This window comes from Staurois parvus, unplaced genomic scaffold (genome assembly GCF_062004578.1).
Source record: "Staurois parvus isolate SC_StPar_1 unplaced genomic scaffold, SC_StPar_1.0 ptg000058l, whole genome shotgun sequence".
Lineage (NCBI taxonomy): Eukaryota > Metazoa > Chordata > Amphibia > Anura > Ranidae > Staurois > Staurois parvus.
In genome coordinates this window covers 1,561,079-1,583,683 of record NW_028317854.1, presented here as the reverse complement: position 1 = coordinate 1,583,683, position 22,605 = coordinate 1,561,079, and the positions used below count along the sequence as shown (strand labels likewise).

Genomic DNA, 22,605 nt, shown 5'->3' with positions numbered 1-22,605 from the left:
GAAATGTGGTGTAGGACAATACTCCGCCTGCACCTGAAAGTGATTAAATAGTCCACTTCATAACAGTACAAAAGTCTGGGATGTCAGTACTTCTGAAAGGTAAGATGTGTGGCAGCCTTGTGTTCAAGCAGTAGGTGGAAGGATGGACATGCCGCTCCTGTTCTGCAACCTGGGTCATCTCTCTCTCACTCCCTCTTTTTTAAAATATTTTTATCTGGGGGGGGTGGGGGATGCACCCGATCACTGTGATTATTGTGTTGTCTAGGGCAGCAAAACAAAACACACCACTATATGCAGCAGTTCTACCTTCATAGAAGAATCACAGTAGAAGGAAAGTCTTCCATAAAGCAGGTGAGTTTCTCTCAGTGGACAGAAGAGGTCCGTCATATAAGGACACTGTCTGGGAGTTGGAGCGGTTATATGGAGGATGTCTCAGCAGCTTTTTTTGCCATGTTCATTCATCTGAATAACCCAATTGTGAGCATTGAAGAAGCTTGTGTAAAAAGCTCACTGGTGCGTTCCTTCTTTTTAAGAATGTTCCAAACAGTTGTTTTGGCCACGCCTAATGTTTTTGCTATCTCTCTGATGGGTTTGTTTTGTTTTTTCAGCCTAATGATGGCTTGCTTCACTGACAGTGACAGCTCTTTGGATCTCATCTTGAGAGTTGACAGCAACAGATTACAAATGCAAATAGCACACTTGAAATGAACTCTGGACCTTTTATCTGCTCATTGTAATTGGGATAATGAGGGAATAACACAGACCTGGCCATGGAACAGCTGAGAAGCCAATTGTCCCATTACTTTTGGTCCCTTAACAAGTGGGAGGCACATATGCAAACTGTTGTAATTCCTACACCGTTCACCTGATTTGGATGTAAATACCCTCAAATTAAAGTTGACAGTCTGCAGTTAAAGCACATCTTGTTTGTTTCATTTTAAATCCATTGTGGTGGTGTATAGAGCCAAAAATGTTAGAATTGTGTCGATGTCCCAATATTTATGGACCTGACTGTGTTTCATTTCTAGCCTATTTTATAGTGTTTTAAGTCACAGGAAAAATGAGGAATCCCCTGTGGTCTGTCAGCTCCCCCAATAAGATGATACCAGATTCAGGTCTGAATCCCTGCACCCTGTATTATTCAGCTTTCAATTTCCTCTCCACACCCAGAATTTTAAATTGTTTAAACCAAATGTATCTCTTCCCAGAGCACAAGTGATTGATCACAGGATTAGTACACAGGAGACATGAAGCCTAATAAAATGCCCTCATCACTTAAGCATTTTTATTTTTAAATACCTCTTGGTATTAATATTATTATACAGGATTTATATAGCACCAACAGTTTACGCAGTGCTTTACAGCATAAGGGCAGACAGTACAATTAAAATACAAATTAATACAGGAGGAATCAGAGGGCCCTGCTCATTATAGCTTACGATCTAAGAGGGAGGGTCAACTGATACAAAAAGGTAATAACTGTGGGGGATGGGCTGAGAAAATACATGTACAGTTGCTAAGTGGGGGCAGGATAGGCCTCTCTAAAGATATAGGTTTTTAGGGATTGTCTATTTTGACAGAGTAGGAGATAGTTGGATACATTGGGGAAGGAAGTTCCAGAGGATGGAAGGGCTCTGGATAAGTCCTGGAGGCAAGCATGGGAGAAGGTGACAAGGGAGCTAGAGAGCGGGTGGTACTTGCTTTGTTAGTAACCCTAACTATGAAACACTGAGAGTTCTTACAAATCAACAATGACCCAGATGTTTTTACCTTTGTACAAAGAGTTATTTCAAAGTAAAGTTGCACTCTAGACAAAGGGCCAAACAGTTAAAATACATGAAGGCTCATGGATGGTTGTAAATGCCAAATTATTTGTAATTTTGTTCTGCTAGTCCTGTGATTTACACACCCAATCCCACTGCATTATCAAAAGGGTGACACCATTATTTTGCACTCTAGCTTTCATTTCTGATTTAAGCTTTTTTGCAGTTCCATATTTTTTATATTCAGAAATATACACTAGCAAATAACATATATATTTTTAGGAAACTAAAGAGGAATATTATGTTCCAACACCAGTCTTTTACACATGTGGACACTGAAAACCAAAAGATAATTGGCAAGCATACACTTGGCACATGATCTATCCCTGGCTATTCACAACGGGCCCAAGGTAAGGCATTCAAATGTACACATAATAAATTATGACATGGACCAAAAAAAAAAAATGTACAGAAAGTTTATGTTTGCTAAACACACCTCAAAATATGTTTTTATATGACAGGGAAGGTTTAAGACAGAAAAGGGCTCTGGGCAGACACAAAGAGGTTGATTTACTAAAGGCAAATAGACTGTGAACTTGCAAAAATGCTGTTATTTTAATTTTCCTCGCATGTGATTGGGTATTCTTTGCAAAGTGAAGTTTTACCTCATTTATTAAGCTCTGGAGCACCTGCACTTGCAAAGTGCACAGTATATTTGCCTTTAGTAAATCAACACCAAAGTGAGCCCACTATAAAGGAATACTGTAATAGCAGTACAATATCAGGGAATGCTTGGTGCCTGTAGAATTGCTCATGCATATCTAACCACAATCAGACCTAGAAGGCCACTCTTAAAGTGTTACTAAAACAAGAAACCTGTATTCACTATATCTGGTCTCCTACAAAACACACAACATGGAAATGCAATTATTTTAGTAAATATAAACTACTAAATACCTTTTCTCATCAGCAGTAAACAGCAGTCTTGTGACTTCTAGACTGACTATCCAGCTGAGAAGTGGTTAAAACTTGGAGGATATTTCATTCTGCTCTGACTGTCCTATGAGGCTACATGACCCTTGATCCTCTGTCTGGACAACGCTGCTTGGCCCTGTGCTGATCACATGCACCCTCCCAAAGAAAAAACTCTAGCAATACACACTAAATTAAGCATGTGCAGAGTGACTCCTAGAAGGGGAGGATCAGAGAAGACAGGATCAAACAGCCATTTTACACAATGCGGAGGATTAACCCCTTAGGTTCCACAGTGAGCATAACAAGCATGCTTTACTGCATTTATAGACTGATTACAGTCTGAAGAGTCTAGAGCACACAGTTCAACAACAGCTGCAGAACACATTTTTTTAGCTCCACAATACTGAACCAACAAATTTGGGTCAATGGAGGAGAAGTAGAAGGAAAGGCTGCAGATGGTGCAAGAACCAGCTATCTGCTAGGGAAGAAAAGCAACTGAAAAATATTCACACTAGCCAAATCAACTAGTCTGCCTACAAATTGATGCCCAGAAGGGTCTGAGATATTGTCAGACTTGAGCTTGTCACCTGAACTTGCCATATTTGACTTTATAAAGTGTATAAAGTGACCAATTTATGTCTATAGGTACCCTTATCTATTCTCTCCACAGTGGAAGTATTTTAGTGCACTCGTCTGATTACATTAAAGCGGTAAAACCAAAACTAAAATTGTAATAGATTGCAATCATTGGATGTAATGAATGCATTACTTTTCTTTTCTTAGGCAATTTTCCCTCTGTTTTTACATGGTGATCTGACCAGTAATACACTTTCTGTATTAGAATGCCTCCACTACAACACTGCAGTTACACAAGCAGTTACAGCAAACCAATTTATTTTATTTTGGAATAAAAGTTTTACATAAATAAAAGCTGATCATTGTAAGAACCAGTCAGCGGTGAATAATTTATCTCATCCCCCTAACCACTACATTTGCAAGAGAGCTTGTTCTTTTAAAAAAACAACAGACTTACTGGCTGGATCACCAAATGAAAATAAAAGAAGGAAAGACTAAAAAAGAACACTAATGAAGCCATCTTATCTAAGATTTGGTAAACTGCAATATAATAAATATTTGCTTTTAGGTTTAATACTGCATTAATATCACTCATAGCATAGAAAAAAAAACAAAAAAAGCACTACAAAAAATGTCATGGTATACCCAAGACGTTTAGGGATTTTTAAAATTCTGAAATCAACATCATACCAAAATTACAAATTTGACAATCAAATGTATGATTTTGGGTGATTTTGACAATTTATGTTCTCATTTAGTCAATAAGAATCTGCTAACTTTTTTGCACGAAAAAAAAAGCTATCAAGAATCCACAGAGTACCTCACTGAGGCACTAGTAGTTTCATTTCCAGAACCTGTATCATCATTCTGTTTTCTGCACTATCAACTGCATTTGAATTTCCAAGGCACGACTGAATCTGACAGGTAGCTGTGAGCATCTTTCTTTAGTACTAACAGTACTGTGGTGGACTGATGCATTTCAGCAAAGTCAGAATGAAGAAATTAAGGAGAACCTGTCACCAATCTAAAAAAATGCAGGCAAAAACATAGGAAAATACTTACATTCAGTGTTTTCCTTTCCATAAACCATGTGTGTACATTTGCAATGTGCATTTAAACTTGCTAAAAAATCTGACTTGTTTAGGAAGAGTCAATTGCCTAGCACAGACCCCTTCCTCTTCGCATGTCATAGCCCTCTCCCCTTTTGGAGATGGCTAATTACTATCTGTGCTGTGGAAAATGCTCTCAGACAAGCACCTTAGTGGAGGTGCATCTTTATTGGGTGAGATAAAGTAGCAAGTATAATAAAATTAACCAGCCTGAAGTGGACAGTGTGATTCCAATGGACGGCCCGTCCGCTCTGAGGGGAGCTGAGATCAAAGAATGCTCCTGTCGGCTTCAAATCACGTGGTGTCAGCGTACCAGCGTGAGCCCAGCGTGAGCCTTCCGCTCTGATTGACACCCCATCCCCTGCTAATTACACTCAGCCAGCCTTCCCTTTAATGGTCTTCTATATAATGGCCGCCGGCCATGGTTACCAGAGACTTGACAAAGCGCAACTGCGCGAAACATGTCGTCTTGGTAACCCCACATATGCTCCCAGCTGAAGCCAACGCCGGACACTGCCTTCGTTTGCCATGGTGACACCACCCAGGACGCTGGTACGCTGACACCACGTGATTTGAAGCCGACAGGAGCATTCTTTGATCTCAGCTCCCCTCAGAGCGGACGGGCCGTCCATTGGAATCACACTGTCCACTTCAGGCTGGTTAATTTTATTATACTTGCTACTTTATCTCACCCAATAAAGATGCACCTCCACTAAGGTGCTTGTCTGAGAGCATTTTCCACAGCGCCTTTTTTTCCAGTTCTCTTCATCATGCATATGATTAACAAGGCAGCAGTGGTGAGCTCATGATTAACTGTTCACATGTTTCCACCTGGAGTGGCCTCTCTGCGCTCATTTGTATGAGTTTTCTAATTACTATCTGTGCAGACTTAGCTACTTTGCACTTCCCCTTACTACATAACCGTTTATGTAGCTGTCAGTGAAGGGTAATATTTTAAAATGCTACTTGAGTAACAGATCTGAGTCTGCTAACTTTACATCTAAAGTGGTTGTGCCTGACATATATCTTGGGGCTTTTGGATGTCAACACAAGGAGTATCTATTGGTATATAACATGCACAAACTGTTAAATGCACATACAATATAATCCCATATGCTGTCAGGTTTAAATTTGACTGCAATGCACCTTTAAGAATAAAATAATCTAGAATTTCTTATATTATATAAACAGAACATTTAACAAACACCAACAATATACTTTGACTGTGAATACATTTATTTTTCTCCCCACTCACCTCTCCGGCTACAAAAAACAGTAGTGGTGCTTCCTCATCTTTGGCTTTATACTGTGCTATAATTTTCTCGGCTATGGGTCGAACAAGTTCTTTAGCTGCTTCTGACTCACCTTCATCCTCAGAGTCTAAAAGAATGACAAGGCAGTCAAAAGATCTGTGCAAGTAACTTTTTATAAAGCAGAACTCCAGGCAGACATACAAAAATGAATCTAGCAATGCATATATATAATTTTAAATATACTGTAGTTTTTACAAATGTTTATTTGTGAACTGAATTTATATTTGATAATGAAATGGGCATTAAAATGCAATGAGTAACCACGTGTTGCATATTTTTCAGATATTCAATGTAAAACTCAAAATCAGAAAATGCAAGAATCCAAGCAATAATTAAGTTGCATAATGGTCCATTCACATCTGTGTGTTCACATTACAGCTTGTGTATTAATGCACAAGCATAAGTGTTAATGAACCCTTATATATCCCTTTGAATACACTATGAACAAAGTTTGTAAAAATGTGCATTATGGTATTACATTGTAGTGATTTTGACAAAGAGACAAACTGGAAAACTGACCTCATATGAAAATGGAAACTTTAGTATAACATTCAATAGTACTTTCTAGTGCTAGATCTCACAATCAGCAGGGAAACAGGAAACAAGTGAAACATTTCCCTTCCCAGGCTAAACACCCGCTGCTTCCCATGAATTAATAACCTGCCCATAACAAAGGCAGCACATTATAACACCCCCTTGCCCTGTTACTCTAGAAACTAGTGTCATTATGGATAACAAACAACAGAGGAGGAAGCCGCCTTTACAAAGCGCTCTGCTGGGACACTGGCAGTGTGAGATGTTTACTATGGTTTAACCTCCAAAATCAGATTAATGTCATACAGAATCTTTGACAGTAAGCTTTGTTCAGGGACAGTTTCAGAGTTTGAGGATGCCTGCAGCATACCAAAAGCAATTTTGCAATACAGCTGTCTACGTGTCATTGACATGCTCTGTCACTGAGACCTACTGAGCTCTGTATTCACTTCCAATCTGAAAGCTCCATGCACTAGTGATGCACTGCTTGTCAGTTCACATAAACGTTCATGAAATGGGATATCAATTGGAATGTAAGTTCATGGTTGTCTCTGTTCAATCCCTACTCGTAATTAAACAAGTAAAAGCAAATCAGGAAGTCTTGTGCCAAAAGATGCTGTTTTCTTTACAATAACATTACAGTCCTTAACATTATTATGCGTATCAGTTTTTTTTAAGCAAGCAATAAGGAGTAATCAAGACACAAAGGGGATGGGTCTGTGTCCTGTACTCCAATATAAGGAATTAACAGGCAATTCAAATTTCCTCTTATCCTAATTGCAGGATATTTTATCTATACTGCAGGACTTGTGTTCATAGACATCCATGGAACATGCTTAACATAACAACAGAACTGCCAACAGGCCCACAAGGGAAAAAAAAGGGTTAAGAACCCTAACAAATTCAAGCACCTTGAAACTAAAGCTCGCATCGGCCAAGGCCTGAACATCCACCTTGTAGAACTTTGAGAGCATGTGAACAAAGGACCAAGTGGCGCCTTTTCAAATCTGGGAAGCGATCATGATGCTGAAAAGTGCAAAGATACACCAACAGCCCTGGTGGAATTGACTCCAATAGGAAAGGAGGAACTCTATCCCTAAAGGTGTAGGCACTGGAGAAAGTTGCCTGATCCACCTGAAAATGGCGGAGCTAAAAGCAATATGCCTTCCAGGTATGCACATAGGTAGGATAAAAAGGTACTTTAAGGTAGACTCTGATATCCCTGACCGCATCCAGGTAATGTAGAAAAATTTCCTTGTCATGTTTTTAGGGCAGGTCAGAGGGAAGAAAGAACAGTGTCTTCACAGAGGTGAAAAGAGGAGACCACCCTGGGTAGGAAGGATGGTTTTGGTGTCAAAAACACTTTCTCCTTGTACAAAACAAGAGAGTTCTTTACAATAAAAAGCTGAAAACATGCCTAACTTATGTAATGACTACCAAATAGGAAACCTTACAAGTGAGATCTTCCAATGGAATACCTAATTGTTTCAAAGGGAGGTCTTTGAAATATAGAGAGCACCAAGCTGAGATCCCAAGGTTAAACAGGAGGTCAAAGTGAGGGACTATATGCACAACTCCCTGAAAAAAGAACTTTATAAGGGATGAGACAAGAGGCTTTTTGAATAAGATGGATAAAACAGAAACCTTGAGGGTACTAAGGGCCAGAATAAAGAAAGGCCACATTTCCTGGGGCTTGACTTCCTGTCCTCACATCGGGCAAAGTAAGCCTTCCATGTGTGATGGTAAATTTTGGAAGAATTGGATTTTCTTGCTGTGAGTAAGGTGGAAAAAGCAGAGTCAGAAATAGCCCTATCGTTTAGGACTTTGACTTCAACAATCATGCTTTTAAAGCCAGTGACTGAGAAGCAAGAAAGATTAGATGGCTTTGGACTAGTAAGTTTGGTTTGTTTGGACGAGGTTAAGGCTTGTCTGCCAGAAGTCTGAGTATGTCTGTGAACCATATTTTTCTGGGCCAATTTGGTGCAATGAGAATCAATGGAACCTTTTCCTTTTCTATCTCAGCAGTCAACGGGGGACATATACTTAACTTGAACTGGTCCAAGGAATCACCAGAGTATCCAATGCCAGAAGATCCCTGGACTTGGCCACAAATTTGCTCAGCCTGTGGCCTTGAACCTGGAGGCCAAAATGTCCACATCTTGTTTTCCATAATTTTGACAAGAGATTTTAATATAGCTCTGGGTGCAGAGACCAATCCCTCAGGTCTAGTCCTTGATGGCTTAGGAAGTCCACCTGCTAACTGTCTACTCCAGGGAAGTAGATGGCCAAGGGAGCTGGAATGTGAGATACTGTCCAGGAGAGTATTAGACTAACTTATTTTAGGCAACCTGACTTCTGGTGCTCCCTAATGGTTTATGTAAGCCACTGCCGTGGCATTATCCGACTGTGCGCTGACTGAGTGACCTTGTAAAAGACAGGTCCAGAGTTGTAGAGACAATCTGATAGCTCTCAGTTCCAGAATGTTGATGGGAAGTGTGATAGTGCTAGGCCTTGCAACTGGGTAATAGTAGGCAAAATTTACACCAGGTTCTCGCTAATGCAGAGTGAGGGGCTCCAGATTTTCTGTACTGAACTCAGAAAACCGTATTCAGTTTTCTCTGGGTTTTGTAATCCTGAATCAAGGTCCAGAATCTGAAGGCTTCAAAGAGTCTTGGGTGGAACGAAGCTTTAAATCCGGTGTCCAGGTCTTATTGGAGATCTGCATGCTGTGTGAGTATGCAGCTGTGCACACTCTTTATCAGCAAGGATCTGGTGATAGGGCAGGGCTCCATTAGGAGACATGTGTGTTCTCTGCCCAAAAGACAGGCATACTCCCATAAGGAGAGGTGCTCAGGAGACAGCACATTTTGGAGGATGGATTCCTTACCCACAGGACTGAGAGAGTTGGGACAGCTAAGCGAGTCTGAAGGACGGAGAGTGAAGGCAGTCGAGTCCAGGGGACTGAGGGAGTCTAAGTCTTAGAGGAGTGAGCGAGCCCAGGATGCCTGGAGGTTCTCATGTTGAGAGGCCAGGAAGTGGGCCCATGCAGTGAAGGGCTGTAACTAAGGCTAAGTGAGCCAAGAGAACTGGGTAAGACAATCAAAGGGAACAGTAGAAAGAGCAGTGATCCTGCTGAACAGAAAGTGGTTTGGCATTTTCTGTTTGCTTTGCTGGTGAAAATCCCCTGCATGGGCAGCTGTTTTGTGGACTTTACTTTCATTTGTTTAACTGCTTCCTAACCGCCCTATAGCAGACGCACTGCTACAGGGCAGCAGGGATGCACAAAGGTCCCTGCCCACGCCGCTATTGGCTCCTCGGCATGTCAATCACCGGGTCCCGGTTGCCGATTTTCATCCAGGACTCAGTGATCATCAGCAGAGCTGACAGGGGAGAGGTCTGTATGTAAACAACACATATTTCTCTGCTATCAGCACGAACAGGCTGCTTTGTATTGCTCTGCACAGCAGAGCAATACAAAGCAGCTTGTCTCCCTAGAAAATCACACACACCACACTATGTAAAACACAAAAGCGCACGATTAACCCTTTGATTGCCCCAGATGTTAACAACTTTTTGCCCAGTCTCATTAGTATAGTGACAGTGCTTTTTATTAGCACTGATTACTGTATTAGTGCCACTGGGGATGTCAGGGGCAGTTAGTTAGTTCCCATCCAGTGTCAGAATGCCCACCGCAGTCCTGCAGTACCGCAATAAGTCGCTGATCGCGGTCATTACTAGTAAAAAAAAAAATTCCAGTATATATACCACCATTTGTAGATACGATAACTTTCACGTAAACAAATTAATTTACACGTATTGGGATTTTTTTTTTTAGCAAAGACATTTAGCAGAATACATTTTGACCTAAACTTATGAAGAAATTTAATTTTTTTAATTTGATGTTTTATAGCAAAAAGCCAAAAATATATTTTTTTTTTTCAAAATTGTTAGTCTTTTTTTGTTTATAGCACAAAAAATAAAAAGACACACATGTGATCAAATACCACTGAAAGAAAGTTCTATTTGTGGGGAAAAAGGACATAAATTTCATTTATGTACAATGTTGCATGATCTCGCAATTGTCAGTTAAAGTAACACAGCGCCGTATCGCAAAAAATTACCTGGTCAGAAATGGAGGTAAATCCTCCGGACAAGTAGTTAATAAACATGGGCTGGCAAGCCCTGAACCTAGGTTCGAACTGACGTGATATCACTAAAAAACACATCTACCACTGAACTAATAATCCCTCAAGAACTAATAATCCCTCAAGATCACAGATGTTTTGAATTCTGATAATCCCCTGTACAAAGAGCTGTAAACTCCGTCCCAGCCTTTAAAGGTGACATCAAGGGGTTTATTTACTAAAGCTGGAGAGTCCAAAATCAGACTCCCTTCTGCATAGAAACCAATCAGCTTCCAGGTTTCATTGCCAAAGCTTCATTGAACAAGCTGAGGTTAGAAGCTGATTGGTTTCTATGCAGAAGGGAGTCTGATTTTGGACTCTCCAGCTTTAGTAAATAAACCCCCAATTGTCACCACTTTCCTGGACATGTAAAGAAAAGACTTTCCCAACTCCACATCAAAACTGGAGATCCACTATGTCAGGGAGAACAAGTTTGACTCACAATGTGAGTATGTTGGATTGAAGAGATTTCGAGTGAAATTGGGCAAAAGGAACTGCCTCGAAGGAGGCTACCAACAAGCCCAGAACCCTCATGCACAGTGGAATTGTGAGGTACCATCTTGACCTAAGTGTTCTGATGTGGGACCTTGGGGAAGCAACCTTTCCTTGAGGGAAGGAACATTCTGGTCGAGGTGTCCTTTAGTGAGAGGTCAGCCAGACCTGTTGACATGAGTCTGCAGAAAAGCCAGAAGCAGGGCAAGCACTTTTGTGAACACTTGCGGTCTCGGCTGGGTTTTGACCTTCTCCCGTATCCTGTCTGCAGTTTCTGTCCATCTCCTGTATCACATCCAGTCTCTGACCAACTCCTGAGTTGGAGCTCTAATAGGAAGAGGTGGAACCTAAAGAGGAAGGGGCGAATCTTAAACAGGAGGGGGTGGGACAAATATAGATGAGGGGGGGGGGGGACATCCAACTTTAGTCTTGCCTAGGGCAGCACAAAACCAAAATACACCACGGGCCCATAGGAGGCATAGGACTAGAAGACAAACTTCTTTTTGTAAAAGCACCTTTCCCCTCATGACTTCCTTGATGAATTTATCAAGGGATTCCACAAATAGTTGTTCACCATTAAAGACATGCGTAGAAGACACATTTTACAAGCAGGTTCAGCAAAGCATGTTTTCAGCCACAAAGTCATGTGCATAAGCATAGAGATGAGGGACATTCGGTAGATCACAATCTCTAGAGCATCAACACAAAACAACAATGCTGAGGATGTCAGCTGTAAATGTTCTAAATGACCAGGAATCTTAAAGATCATTTCATGTTCTCTATCCATATCTCCTGTCCAGTTAGCATTAGTCTGGCAAATGGTCATAGAAGCAATAGCTGGTGCAGGACCTGCAGAGGCAAAGAAGGCCAGATGCCTATCAACAAAATCCTTAAAGGAGGGAACATCCTCAATAGCAACAATAGGGTGCTTATTGAGAACTGAAATAGCAAGATCCACTACTGGAACAGCCCATTTCTTCTTAAATTATTTTTCCACAGGATACATTTAGGCAAAAGGTTTAGGAGTGATTTAAACAGTCCTCACAAAGTGCACAATCAATTTGTGTATGTATTGGAAAAGTCTTTTTTTTGTTTAGGCTGTAGAGTCAGTTGCTGTTAGGCAAAAACTAGTGTGCACTGCATCAATAAGTGTATCTATAGTAGAAAGCATTTGGTGTAAAACTGTAGCTTGTACATGAAATGCATGGGAAAGGAAAATCCTCTGTGGTGTTTGCTACAAAATCAGGGTCTTTCAATACTTTCCTTCATAATATTCTCAAGAAAGCAGGTTCCACTTCTGAATCCTGAATAGGGCATGTAGAGTTTCTGGCCTCTGGAAATTGCAGGTTCTAGAGAGTTTTCAAAGGAATTCGACATAGTGGTAGAGAAATCTGATTTTATCAAACAAGCCATATGGTGTGTGTCTGAGAGCAAGAGTCAGATTTTGGAAGCAGTGTCATAATAGGACATTGCCTTGGGACATGGGAACAGCTATCACCCTGAGCTGAGTTTACTGTAGGCTGTCTGCCAAATGCATGCTATTCAGCCTTTTTGTCCAGTTTTCTTTTGCATAGGATCCGTCATTTCTAAGTGAAGAGATCCCCGGTGGGGTATTCACAGAATGGAGGTCAGTTTGGCTGGGGTTCTGACTGTGTTCCTGCAGCTGTGTCTCTGTGGAAGATGGTAGAATGAGTACAACAATGTGTTCTATGCACTCTCAGTGTAAAAGGTGGGAAGGTGCGTTACAGAGTTACCACCTCCTCCTAAGTCTGAACAGGAGGAGAAGGCCCTACAGTTTTAAACTGCTCACTCTGAAAAACATTACAGACATAAAATAGCAGAGTTTACCAAGAGTAAATAACACTCAATTCCTTTGTCTATAAAACCACATAATGTGCTATGGCCTGCAGATTGCGTCCGGAACCAGTATAAACATACAGGGAAACCCTGTCTTACCTTATCCACCACTAGGTCCAGACTTGGCCCATTACGGTGGGCATACACCCAAAGGGGTCTCCAAGGTTTGAGAACTATAGAAATGGACCGTAGCCCCAGACCTGTACAGCATCCTGAGACTAAATACACAAAATGCACTAAATTCCAAAGTGTGTGCCTACTGCGGGATCCAGTGCACAAAATTTCAGGCCAGCGCCACACAGTGTGGTCTGTGTATGGTCCCCAAGGTACACACCAAGGGTAACTAATCTGGAAATTTCTGGATAGTCACGGCAGTAAGCAGTCTGATTTTGATAGAAGTGTCAGAAAAAACAACAAAAAGGTTTAAAAAGGAAAAATATATGTCCAGAGAGCCATCACTTATGGACACTAAATTGGTTTCTCAGAGAGCGGGCAGGATTACATGGTTCACTCTGTGGGAGACTAGCATTTTTTTTGCCAATGTCCAGTCACCAGAAGGTAGCTGTGTCTTACATTGTACAATTAAAATGTAATATTTAATTTCCACCTATCTTTTTCTAACATCTTAACTAAGGCAAACCCTGGACACTACTGCCTATAAATGGTTATACTAATGTGGAGCTATTTGCCAATTTAGAAAACAATGTAAATGCTATGAAAGAGTGTCAGTAGGTTAAATAAATACTATTACTACTTATCACCTAACAACTGGTTCTGTATGTACACAAGGTCAGATGTCAAACCTTCCTCAGCTGCTTTGTGTCATTTACACATAAATTATCAGTTGTTTTATTTATATCTACTATACATACAGTACTGTGCAAATGTTTTAGGTACATGAGAAAAAAACACTGTAAAGAGAAGATACTTTCAAAAATTATGAAATTAAAAGTGGCCACTGTACATACATACAGTTGTGTTCAAAATAATAGCAGTCAGACATCACTAACCTGATCAATCACTGTTTTTGGTAGAAATGATATTTCTACATGGCAAATAATTTACTAGCAGGTGTAGTAGAGTAATAGAAATCCAACAGACCCAACAGTCATGACATGCATGCTGCTGATTCTCTGTAATTGAATCACTAATTGAAAGGGGCATGTTCAAAATAATAGCAGTGTGGAGTTCTATTAGTGAGGTCATTCATTCTTTGAAAAACAGGTGGCAATTATTGCCCTTATTTAAGGAAGGAAGAGCAAATGTTGTACATGCTGGCTACAGTGCATTTCTCTCTGAAATACTGAGGAAAATGGGTCGTTCCAGACATTGTTCAGAAGAACAGCGTACCTTGATTAAAAAGTTGATTGGAGAGGGGAAAACATATAAAGAAGGGCAGAAAATGATAGGCTGCTCAGCTAAAATGATCGCAAATGCTTTAAAATGGTAACCAAAACCTGAAAGACGTCGAAGAAAGCGAAAAACTACCATTCGAATGGATAGAAGAATAGCCAAAATGGCAAGGACTCAGCCAACAATCAGCTCCAGGAAGATCAAAGAAGGTCTAAAGTTACCTGTGAGTACTGTTACAATTGGAAGACACCTATGTGAAGCCAAGCTATCTGCAAGAAGTCCCACTGTTGAAAAAAAGACGTGCTGAAGAGGTTACAATTTGCCAAAGAGCACATTGACTGGCCTAAAGAGAAATGGCGCAACATTTTGTGGACTGATGAAAGTAAGATTGTTTTTTTTGGGTCTAGTGGCCGGAGACAGTTTGTCAGACGACCCCCAAACACTGAATTCAAGCCACAGTACACTGTGAAGACAGTGAAGCATGGTTGCGCAAGCATCATGATATGGGGATGTTTCTCATACTACGGTGTTGGGCCTATTTATCGCATACCAGGGATCATGGATCAGTTTGAATACATCAGAATACTTGAAGAGGTCATGCTGCCTTATGCTGAAGAGGAAATGCCCTTGAAATGGGTGTTCCAACAAGACAATGACCCCAAACACACCAGTAAACGTGCAACATCTTGGTTCCAGACCAACAAGATTGACATTATGGAGTGGCCAGCCCAATCCCCGGATCTTAATCCAATAGAAAACTTGTGGGGTGACATCAAAAATGCAGTTTCTGAGGCAAAACCAAGAAATAGAGAAGAACTGTGGAATGTAGTCCAATCATCCTGGGCTGGAATACCTATTCACAGGTGCCAGAAGTTGGTTGACTCCATGCAACACAGATGTACAGCAGTTCTCAGAAACAGTGCTTATACAACTAAATATTCATTAAGTGATTCAAAGGAAAGCAAAATCTTCAAACATTTTTCAGTTTATATAGTGAATGTTTGAGTTTGTAAAGAAGAATACAAACACTGCTATTTTTTTTTGAACAGTCTAATATTCACTTTTCTTCAATTTTTTTTACAGGGGAACAACACAAATTTGATCTATTTTTCTTTATGTTTTGATTTGGAGTAGAATGTGTAGTGTTCCCAATGCATTTGTGTGTATGGAAATAAAAGCTATCAGAAGGATTTTGAGCTTTATTCACATTTTTCAACACACTGCTATTATTTTGAACACAACTGTATATGGTCTCATATTGAGGTGGTTATAGCAGGATCATAGCTACAGCTATGACCCCGGTACCATTCTTTTCAGCAAGCAAATGTTGAACTAAAAGTGATACAAGCAGCTATACAGCTGTTCAATCACTTTTACAGGGGTTGGAAGGGTCCCCCAACCCTGCCCTCCTCCTTTCCTGGGCTCTCCCTTTCCACTGGGGAGCCTGGGAGCAATGCGACTAGTCGCATTGGTTGCACTAGATAGAGTGGGAGGAACTTCCATGGTTCTTCCACCTATGTGATGTCAGAAATCCTTGTGGCTTCTGGTTTTGGATTGTTTACAAGCCGTTACCGGCCTTTAAAGCAGCCGGTCAAACCAATCTCAGTTTGACCGGCAGCTTCGCAGGGCAGAGAAGAGGTCAGGGGTCTAATAGACCCCAGATTTCTCCATAAAGAGGACCTGTCACAGCCCATGTTACCATCCCTTGTGATAGCAATAAAGTTGATAAAAAGAAATAAAACGTACAGTGTAATAAAATTTAATAAAGTTATAAAATAAAAATGTGTTAAAGCACTCCCTGTTCCTCAGTGCTTATATGTAAAAGCACATGTGCACCTAGGTCCTGCAGACATATGTAAACAGCAATTACACCACACATATGAGGTATCACCACAAACACATTAATGAGAACAATAATTGTAGCACCAGACCTCTTGGTGCCTTTTATAGGCTAGTTTAATATACCATATGGATAGTTTAAAGTACCGTAGTTTGTTGCCACTCCATGGTGTATGCATGTTTGGTAGCTATTTACTTGGCGTAACATTATCTTTTATATTTTACCAAAAAATGGGTACTATATTGTGTCTGTGTTCACTAAAATTCGTTAGAGTGTATTTTTTTCCTGATAATTTGCGTTTAATAAAATGCTGCACATATATCATGTGTCATAAAACAATTACAACGCCCACCATTTTATTCTCAAGGGACTTTATTTTCAGATAATATATATTGTTTGGGGCTTCTAAGTAATTTTCTAGTTAAAAAAAAAAAGCTGATGTTTACATGTATGTAAGAAATGTCAGAACTGGCCCAGTTTTGCAGTGGGAAAATACCAACCTAGAAACAGAAAATCAAATCAATGTTTGGTGTGTCCATCCTTTGCCTTTAAAACAGCATCAATTCTCCTGGTACACTTGCACACAGTCAAAAATTATCTTTATTGCCAACTTATGTTGGTCCAGCATGGCATGATTTAATTATTCATATCTGATATCAGCCTCCCCTCTGATGATGTGCTTTTGGCACGAAAGGCCTAAGGAGGAGCTGTACAGAGCGTGACGTCATTCGCACCGCCGTAGCCACGAGGAGGCTCGGCGGACATCTTTACTAGGGTCAGTCACTGCTACCTTATCCTTATTTAACCTGTATGGGTCTGGATTTGCATGCTACCCTATATATGTTATGCTAAGGCAAATAAATCTCCTTTAACATACTACACTATCTCTGGCACCTGTGTGTTTTTCTGGGGCTCCTTTTGGAGCTGTTACCCCCACAGAGAAGGTGCCATTACCACTTAGTGGAGAGAGTCCCACCACCATTGTGAAGTGCCTGGTATACCTTAAGGAGGACCTCAGGATCTGGCTTTGAGTCTTCAGGGATCCACCGTGAGAAGGATGCTTACCATCCGAGTGTTGGAGGATCTGACATCTGGAATGATTATTCCTACATGCGCATAATCCATGCGTTTCTGGTGAGTGCGCATTGCTATTATTTAAGGCCGCAAGAGCTTTGGAAGTCTGCATCCTATTTAAGGAATCACGGATATTGCTACATTGACTTTTGACTGTCTTTAATTTTCACTCTTTTAGCGCTGCACCATATTACCTTCATTTATATCTGATATCCGGTGGGCCATTAGAGATGCTGAAAACCACTGTAGTAGCCTGTACTACATACAGTGATAGTAGCAATCTTCTGGGTTCTGTTCCAGCAGCTTATCCTTTGCACAACACAGGGGGTCACTTGTTCTGCATCACCGCCATTCAGAGAACACCTTTTATTATTTTCAATGAATATAAGGTATTCTCACAGAAGAAGGGGTCGAGAGAAGGGGTAGACGATATCTACTCTTGCCCAACCAAAGAAGGTCTTGTATTCATTAAAAAATGAATTCCACTTTAGCTGCACAAGATCGAAGTTAACACTGTATGCAGTGCACACTACAACAGTAGATATCAGCATCCCCAGTTGCCCTTCAGATAAAAGATATAGATAATGACACTGTGCCAAGTTGGATCAATTGTAAGTTGGCAATAAGGATAATTCTTGGAGCTGCGCTTTAACAATTCTGCAAGCATATGGTGTGTCTACAGGCAACAGTGAAGCATGGTGGAGGCTTGTTGCAGGCTTGAGACTGCATTGCCCAACAAGGAATTGTGGATTTGGTCGGGATTATTGGTCTCCTCAAATATTTAGAAATATATTTATCCATTCTGCAGAGCAATAAATCAAACATACAACCAAAGTCACAAAAAAACTATATTTAGCAAGGAGATGAACAAGGGGTCCTGGAAGAGATGGTACATCACTGTGTGCAATACATAACAATAAAAAGTTTTTTTTTAAATAAAGTCCACTAAATCATATATATTGTATGCCACCACGTGGCTACCATAAAATGTCTGTGCAATTAATTACATTCAAAAAAGTGCTTCCGTGCAGTCTTCAAAGACACAGCTGTGTGCTCTCGTGCTATTATTCAGTGATTCTCCACCACCAGCACAGAGAACTCACCAGATAAATATGACCACCCACTACAGGTAAGTCATAATATGCTTGTTATGCTTGGTTTTATATGGCACCATCCACCACATCCTAAGGTTAGATGTTCCACTTGTATTCCAGCCACATTAACCATAACACATGAAAGAGGGAGACCGCCATATTGTAAAAACTTTAAAACGCTTTATTCAAAATAAAACAACATAATCTACTTACAGGCCAAGTGCTGGTCTAGCACTAGGATGAATGCACATGTAAAGTACAATTACTTAAAATTCTCGGGCAACTCCATAACTATATTTAATTACTCCATCCTGGTTGTACTACGTCACTTCCCAGGTGTAGTGTGTGGAATAACATCACTCCCTGGCCCGCCTCAACACAGCATTTTGTAGTCCTGAAATTCTCAAGAGGCATGTCAGGAAGTTGTCATCCCCTTAAAAGTGTATTATGACTTACCTATAGTGGGTGGTCATATTTATTTGGTAAGTTCTCTGTGTGTGAGGATCACTGGAATAATAGCACATGGTTGAGTCTTTGAAAACAGCATGAAAGCACTTTTTTTTTATGTAATTAATTGCACAGACATTTTATGGAAGCCACATGGTAGCACACATTATACACTCACTGGCCATTTTATTAGGTACACCTGTTCTATTTCTTGGTAGCACAAACTGGTAATCAGACAATTACATGGCAGCAACTCAATGCATTTAGGCATCTAGACATGGTAAAGATGACTTGCTCACACATCAGAATGGGGAAGAAAGGGGATTTAAGTGACTTTCAATGTGACATGGTTGTTGGTGCCAGACGGGCTGGTCTGATATTTAAAAAAACACTGATGTACTGGGATTTTCATGCACAACTATCTCTAGGCTTTACAGAGAATTGTCTGAAAACGAGAAAATATCCAGAGAGTGGCAGTTGTGTGGATGAAAATGTCTTGTTAATGTCAGAGGTTAGAGGAAAATGGGCAGACTGGTTGCTGCCACATTCAGATGGTTGGGTCAGAATTTGGCATAAACAATAAGAAAGCATCAATCCATCCTGTCTTGTATCAACGGTTCAGGCTGGTGGTGGTGTAATGGTGTAGGGGATATTTTGATATTCTCTTGGCTCTAGCGAGGTGTACCTAATAAAGTGGCCAGTGTGTGTGTGTGTATGTATGTATGTATGTATGTATATATATATATATATATATATATATATATATATATATATTCGATTTTGCTAACAAGTATTCTTCATATGCAGTGACATTCTAATATACTTAGGACATAATATCGTTATGCCACCTTTCTTTTTCCATACCTACAAAAAGGACAAGGCACGGCCCCTCGTTCAGCTGCACTGCGTTTAATTCTGTTAACTCTACAACAGGTTTGGGGTGCCAAGGGAATTCTTTACAATCAACATCATGAAGAACCTCAACTCTTCCCTGTCGTGTAATGACTTCTCCTTTGGGATCCAAAATAATGAGATTAGGAATACCTAGATAGGGAAAGAAAGGAAAAAAGAAAAACATTAGTACAGATGACCATGGTACTACCAAAACCATTGCCAATGCTGTCTCGTCATTGCCAAAACATTATGAAACATAAAAAAATTAAAACTGATTAAAATGCATTTATCATAAATAAAGTGGTATTAACCCCAAAAGAAAATGTTTATTATACTGCAAGCTTACCAATTCTTAGATGTGATGGCTTCATCAGTTTTCTTTTTTAGGCTCCCTTTTATTTTCACCTGGTTGCAATGCCGCTGTAGCATGTTGCAAGTTTTAAGGTATAATAATGCCTCCTCATCGCCTGTCAAACACCCTCTGAAGAGTAATCAGTTTACAGGAATGAAACAAACCATTTATCACTGACAGGGGTGCTTACAATGATTAGTTTTATATATGTAAAACCTTTATCCCAAAAGGAAAAAAAAACGGTTTGCTATGATTATAAAGTGTTATCTAGAGTTTTGCTTCAATTTGTTAGTGTATTTAAATCTGATAGTACATTTAACATTACCCTCCCCCTCCAGACTGACAATGCTGCTGTGTACTCTGCCGCCTTTGCCTAGTCATTCATAATGTTCATCCAGAATGGGGGCAGTTTAATACAGGAGGTATGTTACTGGCCAGATCACCATGGGAAAACAAGGGGGGGTAAAAGCCACAAAAAAAGAACACTGATGCAGCCACCACATTTAAGGATTGGTAAGCTGAAATATGTTACATTTTGGTTTTAGGTTTACACTAACCAATTTACAAGAGTTCATTGATTACATTAAGGGGATCATAATCAAAGAGCCTGACAAATGATCCAGGACAGAATGTTTTGTACTGGATGGGGTCATGTTGAGTGTCTGAAATTGTGTATTAAGTCACACTTATTTGTGAACCGAGCAGATATTTTAGTTATATTTTCATCTCCCACCATTTCTGTTTTTTGAATATTGGAACAATCAAAGAAGGAGACTGTCAGAGGCACCTCACAGTGATAGATCATCACACTGGTAATAAATTGGTTAAGAAAGTGTAGAAAATTTACTATCTCAATGTAAGTAAGGGTTTTGTGAAAATTAAATTTAGGTTTTGTTTAACTCACACAATTATTGCAATTTCCTTCGTGAAACATTTTATACACCCAGGAACAGAATTTGGAACCGCAGATGGAAGGTACTAAAACTCCAGCCCCAGTTCCACTCATTCAGTGTTCAGCTCTCTTCCTCCAAAATGATAAAATGAGTTTCTAGCATCAGTGCTTATAGATTCTGCTGTCTGCATTAATTTCAATGGTGCACAGCATACAACTAGTCCACCTTGCTAAATACTCGTTTGTATTGAATTATGCTGCTTAACACACCTTTTCTACTCTGAATTCTTGGTTGAATGTAGCAACTGTAAGAACAAGTGTCCAGATCCACAAAAACCCCATGCGATGTTTTTGTGCACGGTCATAAAATATTACTCCATCAGGAATGTTCTGAAACAAGAACAAATACTCTGTTATGTGTACCTGCTGAATAAGTCTTACTGCTCTAGTCTCTGCTCCATCTTCTCACACACCATCTCTTTGTTGGTGCCAGGCTGCTGCAGATATTTGACATCTCAGGGTGTGTCAAAACCTGCTCCCCCTCTGCACATGAGCTGGCAAGTAGAACCCCAGCATGTGTAGTGGGAGGAGCAGGTATTCAGGTGTGGAAAATCTGAAGCAGCATTTAAGGACACATGGCAACCAAAAGTATAGATATTCTTTGTCTACAACCCAGGCTTCAATCATAAGTGATCTTGTGGTAACAGGGTCACCCTGAGATGCATACAGAGACTACCCGATCAATGCTGCAGCTTTTATCAATGCATTGCTGTAGCACAGCAATACAACTTCTTTTTTTATGGACATCTGATAATTTTACATTGGAAATTCCAAAACAGATGCACCCCTTGAAAAACCAGAAATATTAGTGTCAAATGATAAAGCCAGCCATATATTATGTGAATTTCGGCCAGTTCATGATGGTTGTCCTGTAATCTACCTCCTGCCCATCATCCTTTAATTAAAACATCAAAGGGGCCTTCAGGAAAATTGTTGGCTAAAGAGCACTTACCAATCAGATACTGCTGTTTGGGTATTTTGACAGCCGGCGGGACCAGTTGTCAGAATACAAAAGTCACAGCAGAAGGTTCGTCCATCTGTTTTGTTTAGTATTTATAAAGGAATTGGTTGGAATTTGTTTGTTCAGCCCAGAGGCTGAATGGAATAATATCTATCAGTATTATGGCCAGCTTACGAAGTTGCTCACTGTCACACATTAGAGGAAAACCTATCCTGGAAGGTTGTTCAATCTGACCGAAGTAATATTTTATACAGCAAGCAGACAACATTTGTACAGCACAGGCTTCAGAAAAAAAATATACTTTCATGTAAAGACATCTCAGAATGTTGTGAACAGTGCTCAGATAAATGGACATTTACTGCACGTTCTGATAGCACAGTTGCTGTGTTTGCTATATATCATTAGTGATTTAGATCTGGTTCACATTGGATCAGACTTTGAATCGTGTGACTTCACATGTGGGTGTGACTTGGCAGACACCTGAACAACTTCATGCACAGATGTCTATAGAGGTCGCACCTGAGATTGCAAAAAACTGTGCAGGAACTACTGTCCAAATAGGTTTGAGTGGTTCCATTACCTTCAATAAGGTGCGACTTCGGAAACTGTCAAATCTTAGGCCAAGCCACACCGGTGTGAACCACGGCTAAATGACTAATTTTTAAGGCTCTATGCACACTAGGGTTTTTTATAAGCTCAAAAAACATTTGAAAAAAAAGCTGGATGAAAAACGCTGAAAACAGCGTTTTTGTGGCGGCTTGTAGTGGCATTTAGGAGCGTTAGCACTGTATTAGTGTTTTTACAGTCATGTAGAAAAAATTTTAAGTTATAAAAA

At 40.1% G+C, this 22,605-nt stretch overlaps 1 protein-coding gene across 1 annotated transcript in view; it reads right to left on the bottom strand.

Annotated features, from left to right (window-relative positions):
- Positions 1–22,605, bottom strand: part of NXN (nucleoredoxin) — a 230,416-nt gene that overhangs the window by 38,832 nt on the left and 168,979 nt on the right. The window contains exons 6-7 of the mRNA XM_089668446.1: positions 19,476–19,655; positions 5,679–5,803 (exon numbers count right to left, since the gene is read on the bottom strand). Coding sequence (XP_089524572.1) covers positions 5,679–5,803; positions 19,476–19,655 — 305 coding nt within the window. The remainder of the gene's footprint in view (positions 1–5,678; positions 5,804–19,475; positions 19,656–22,605) is intronic.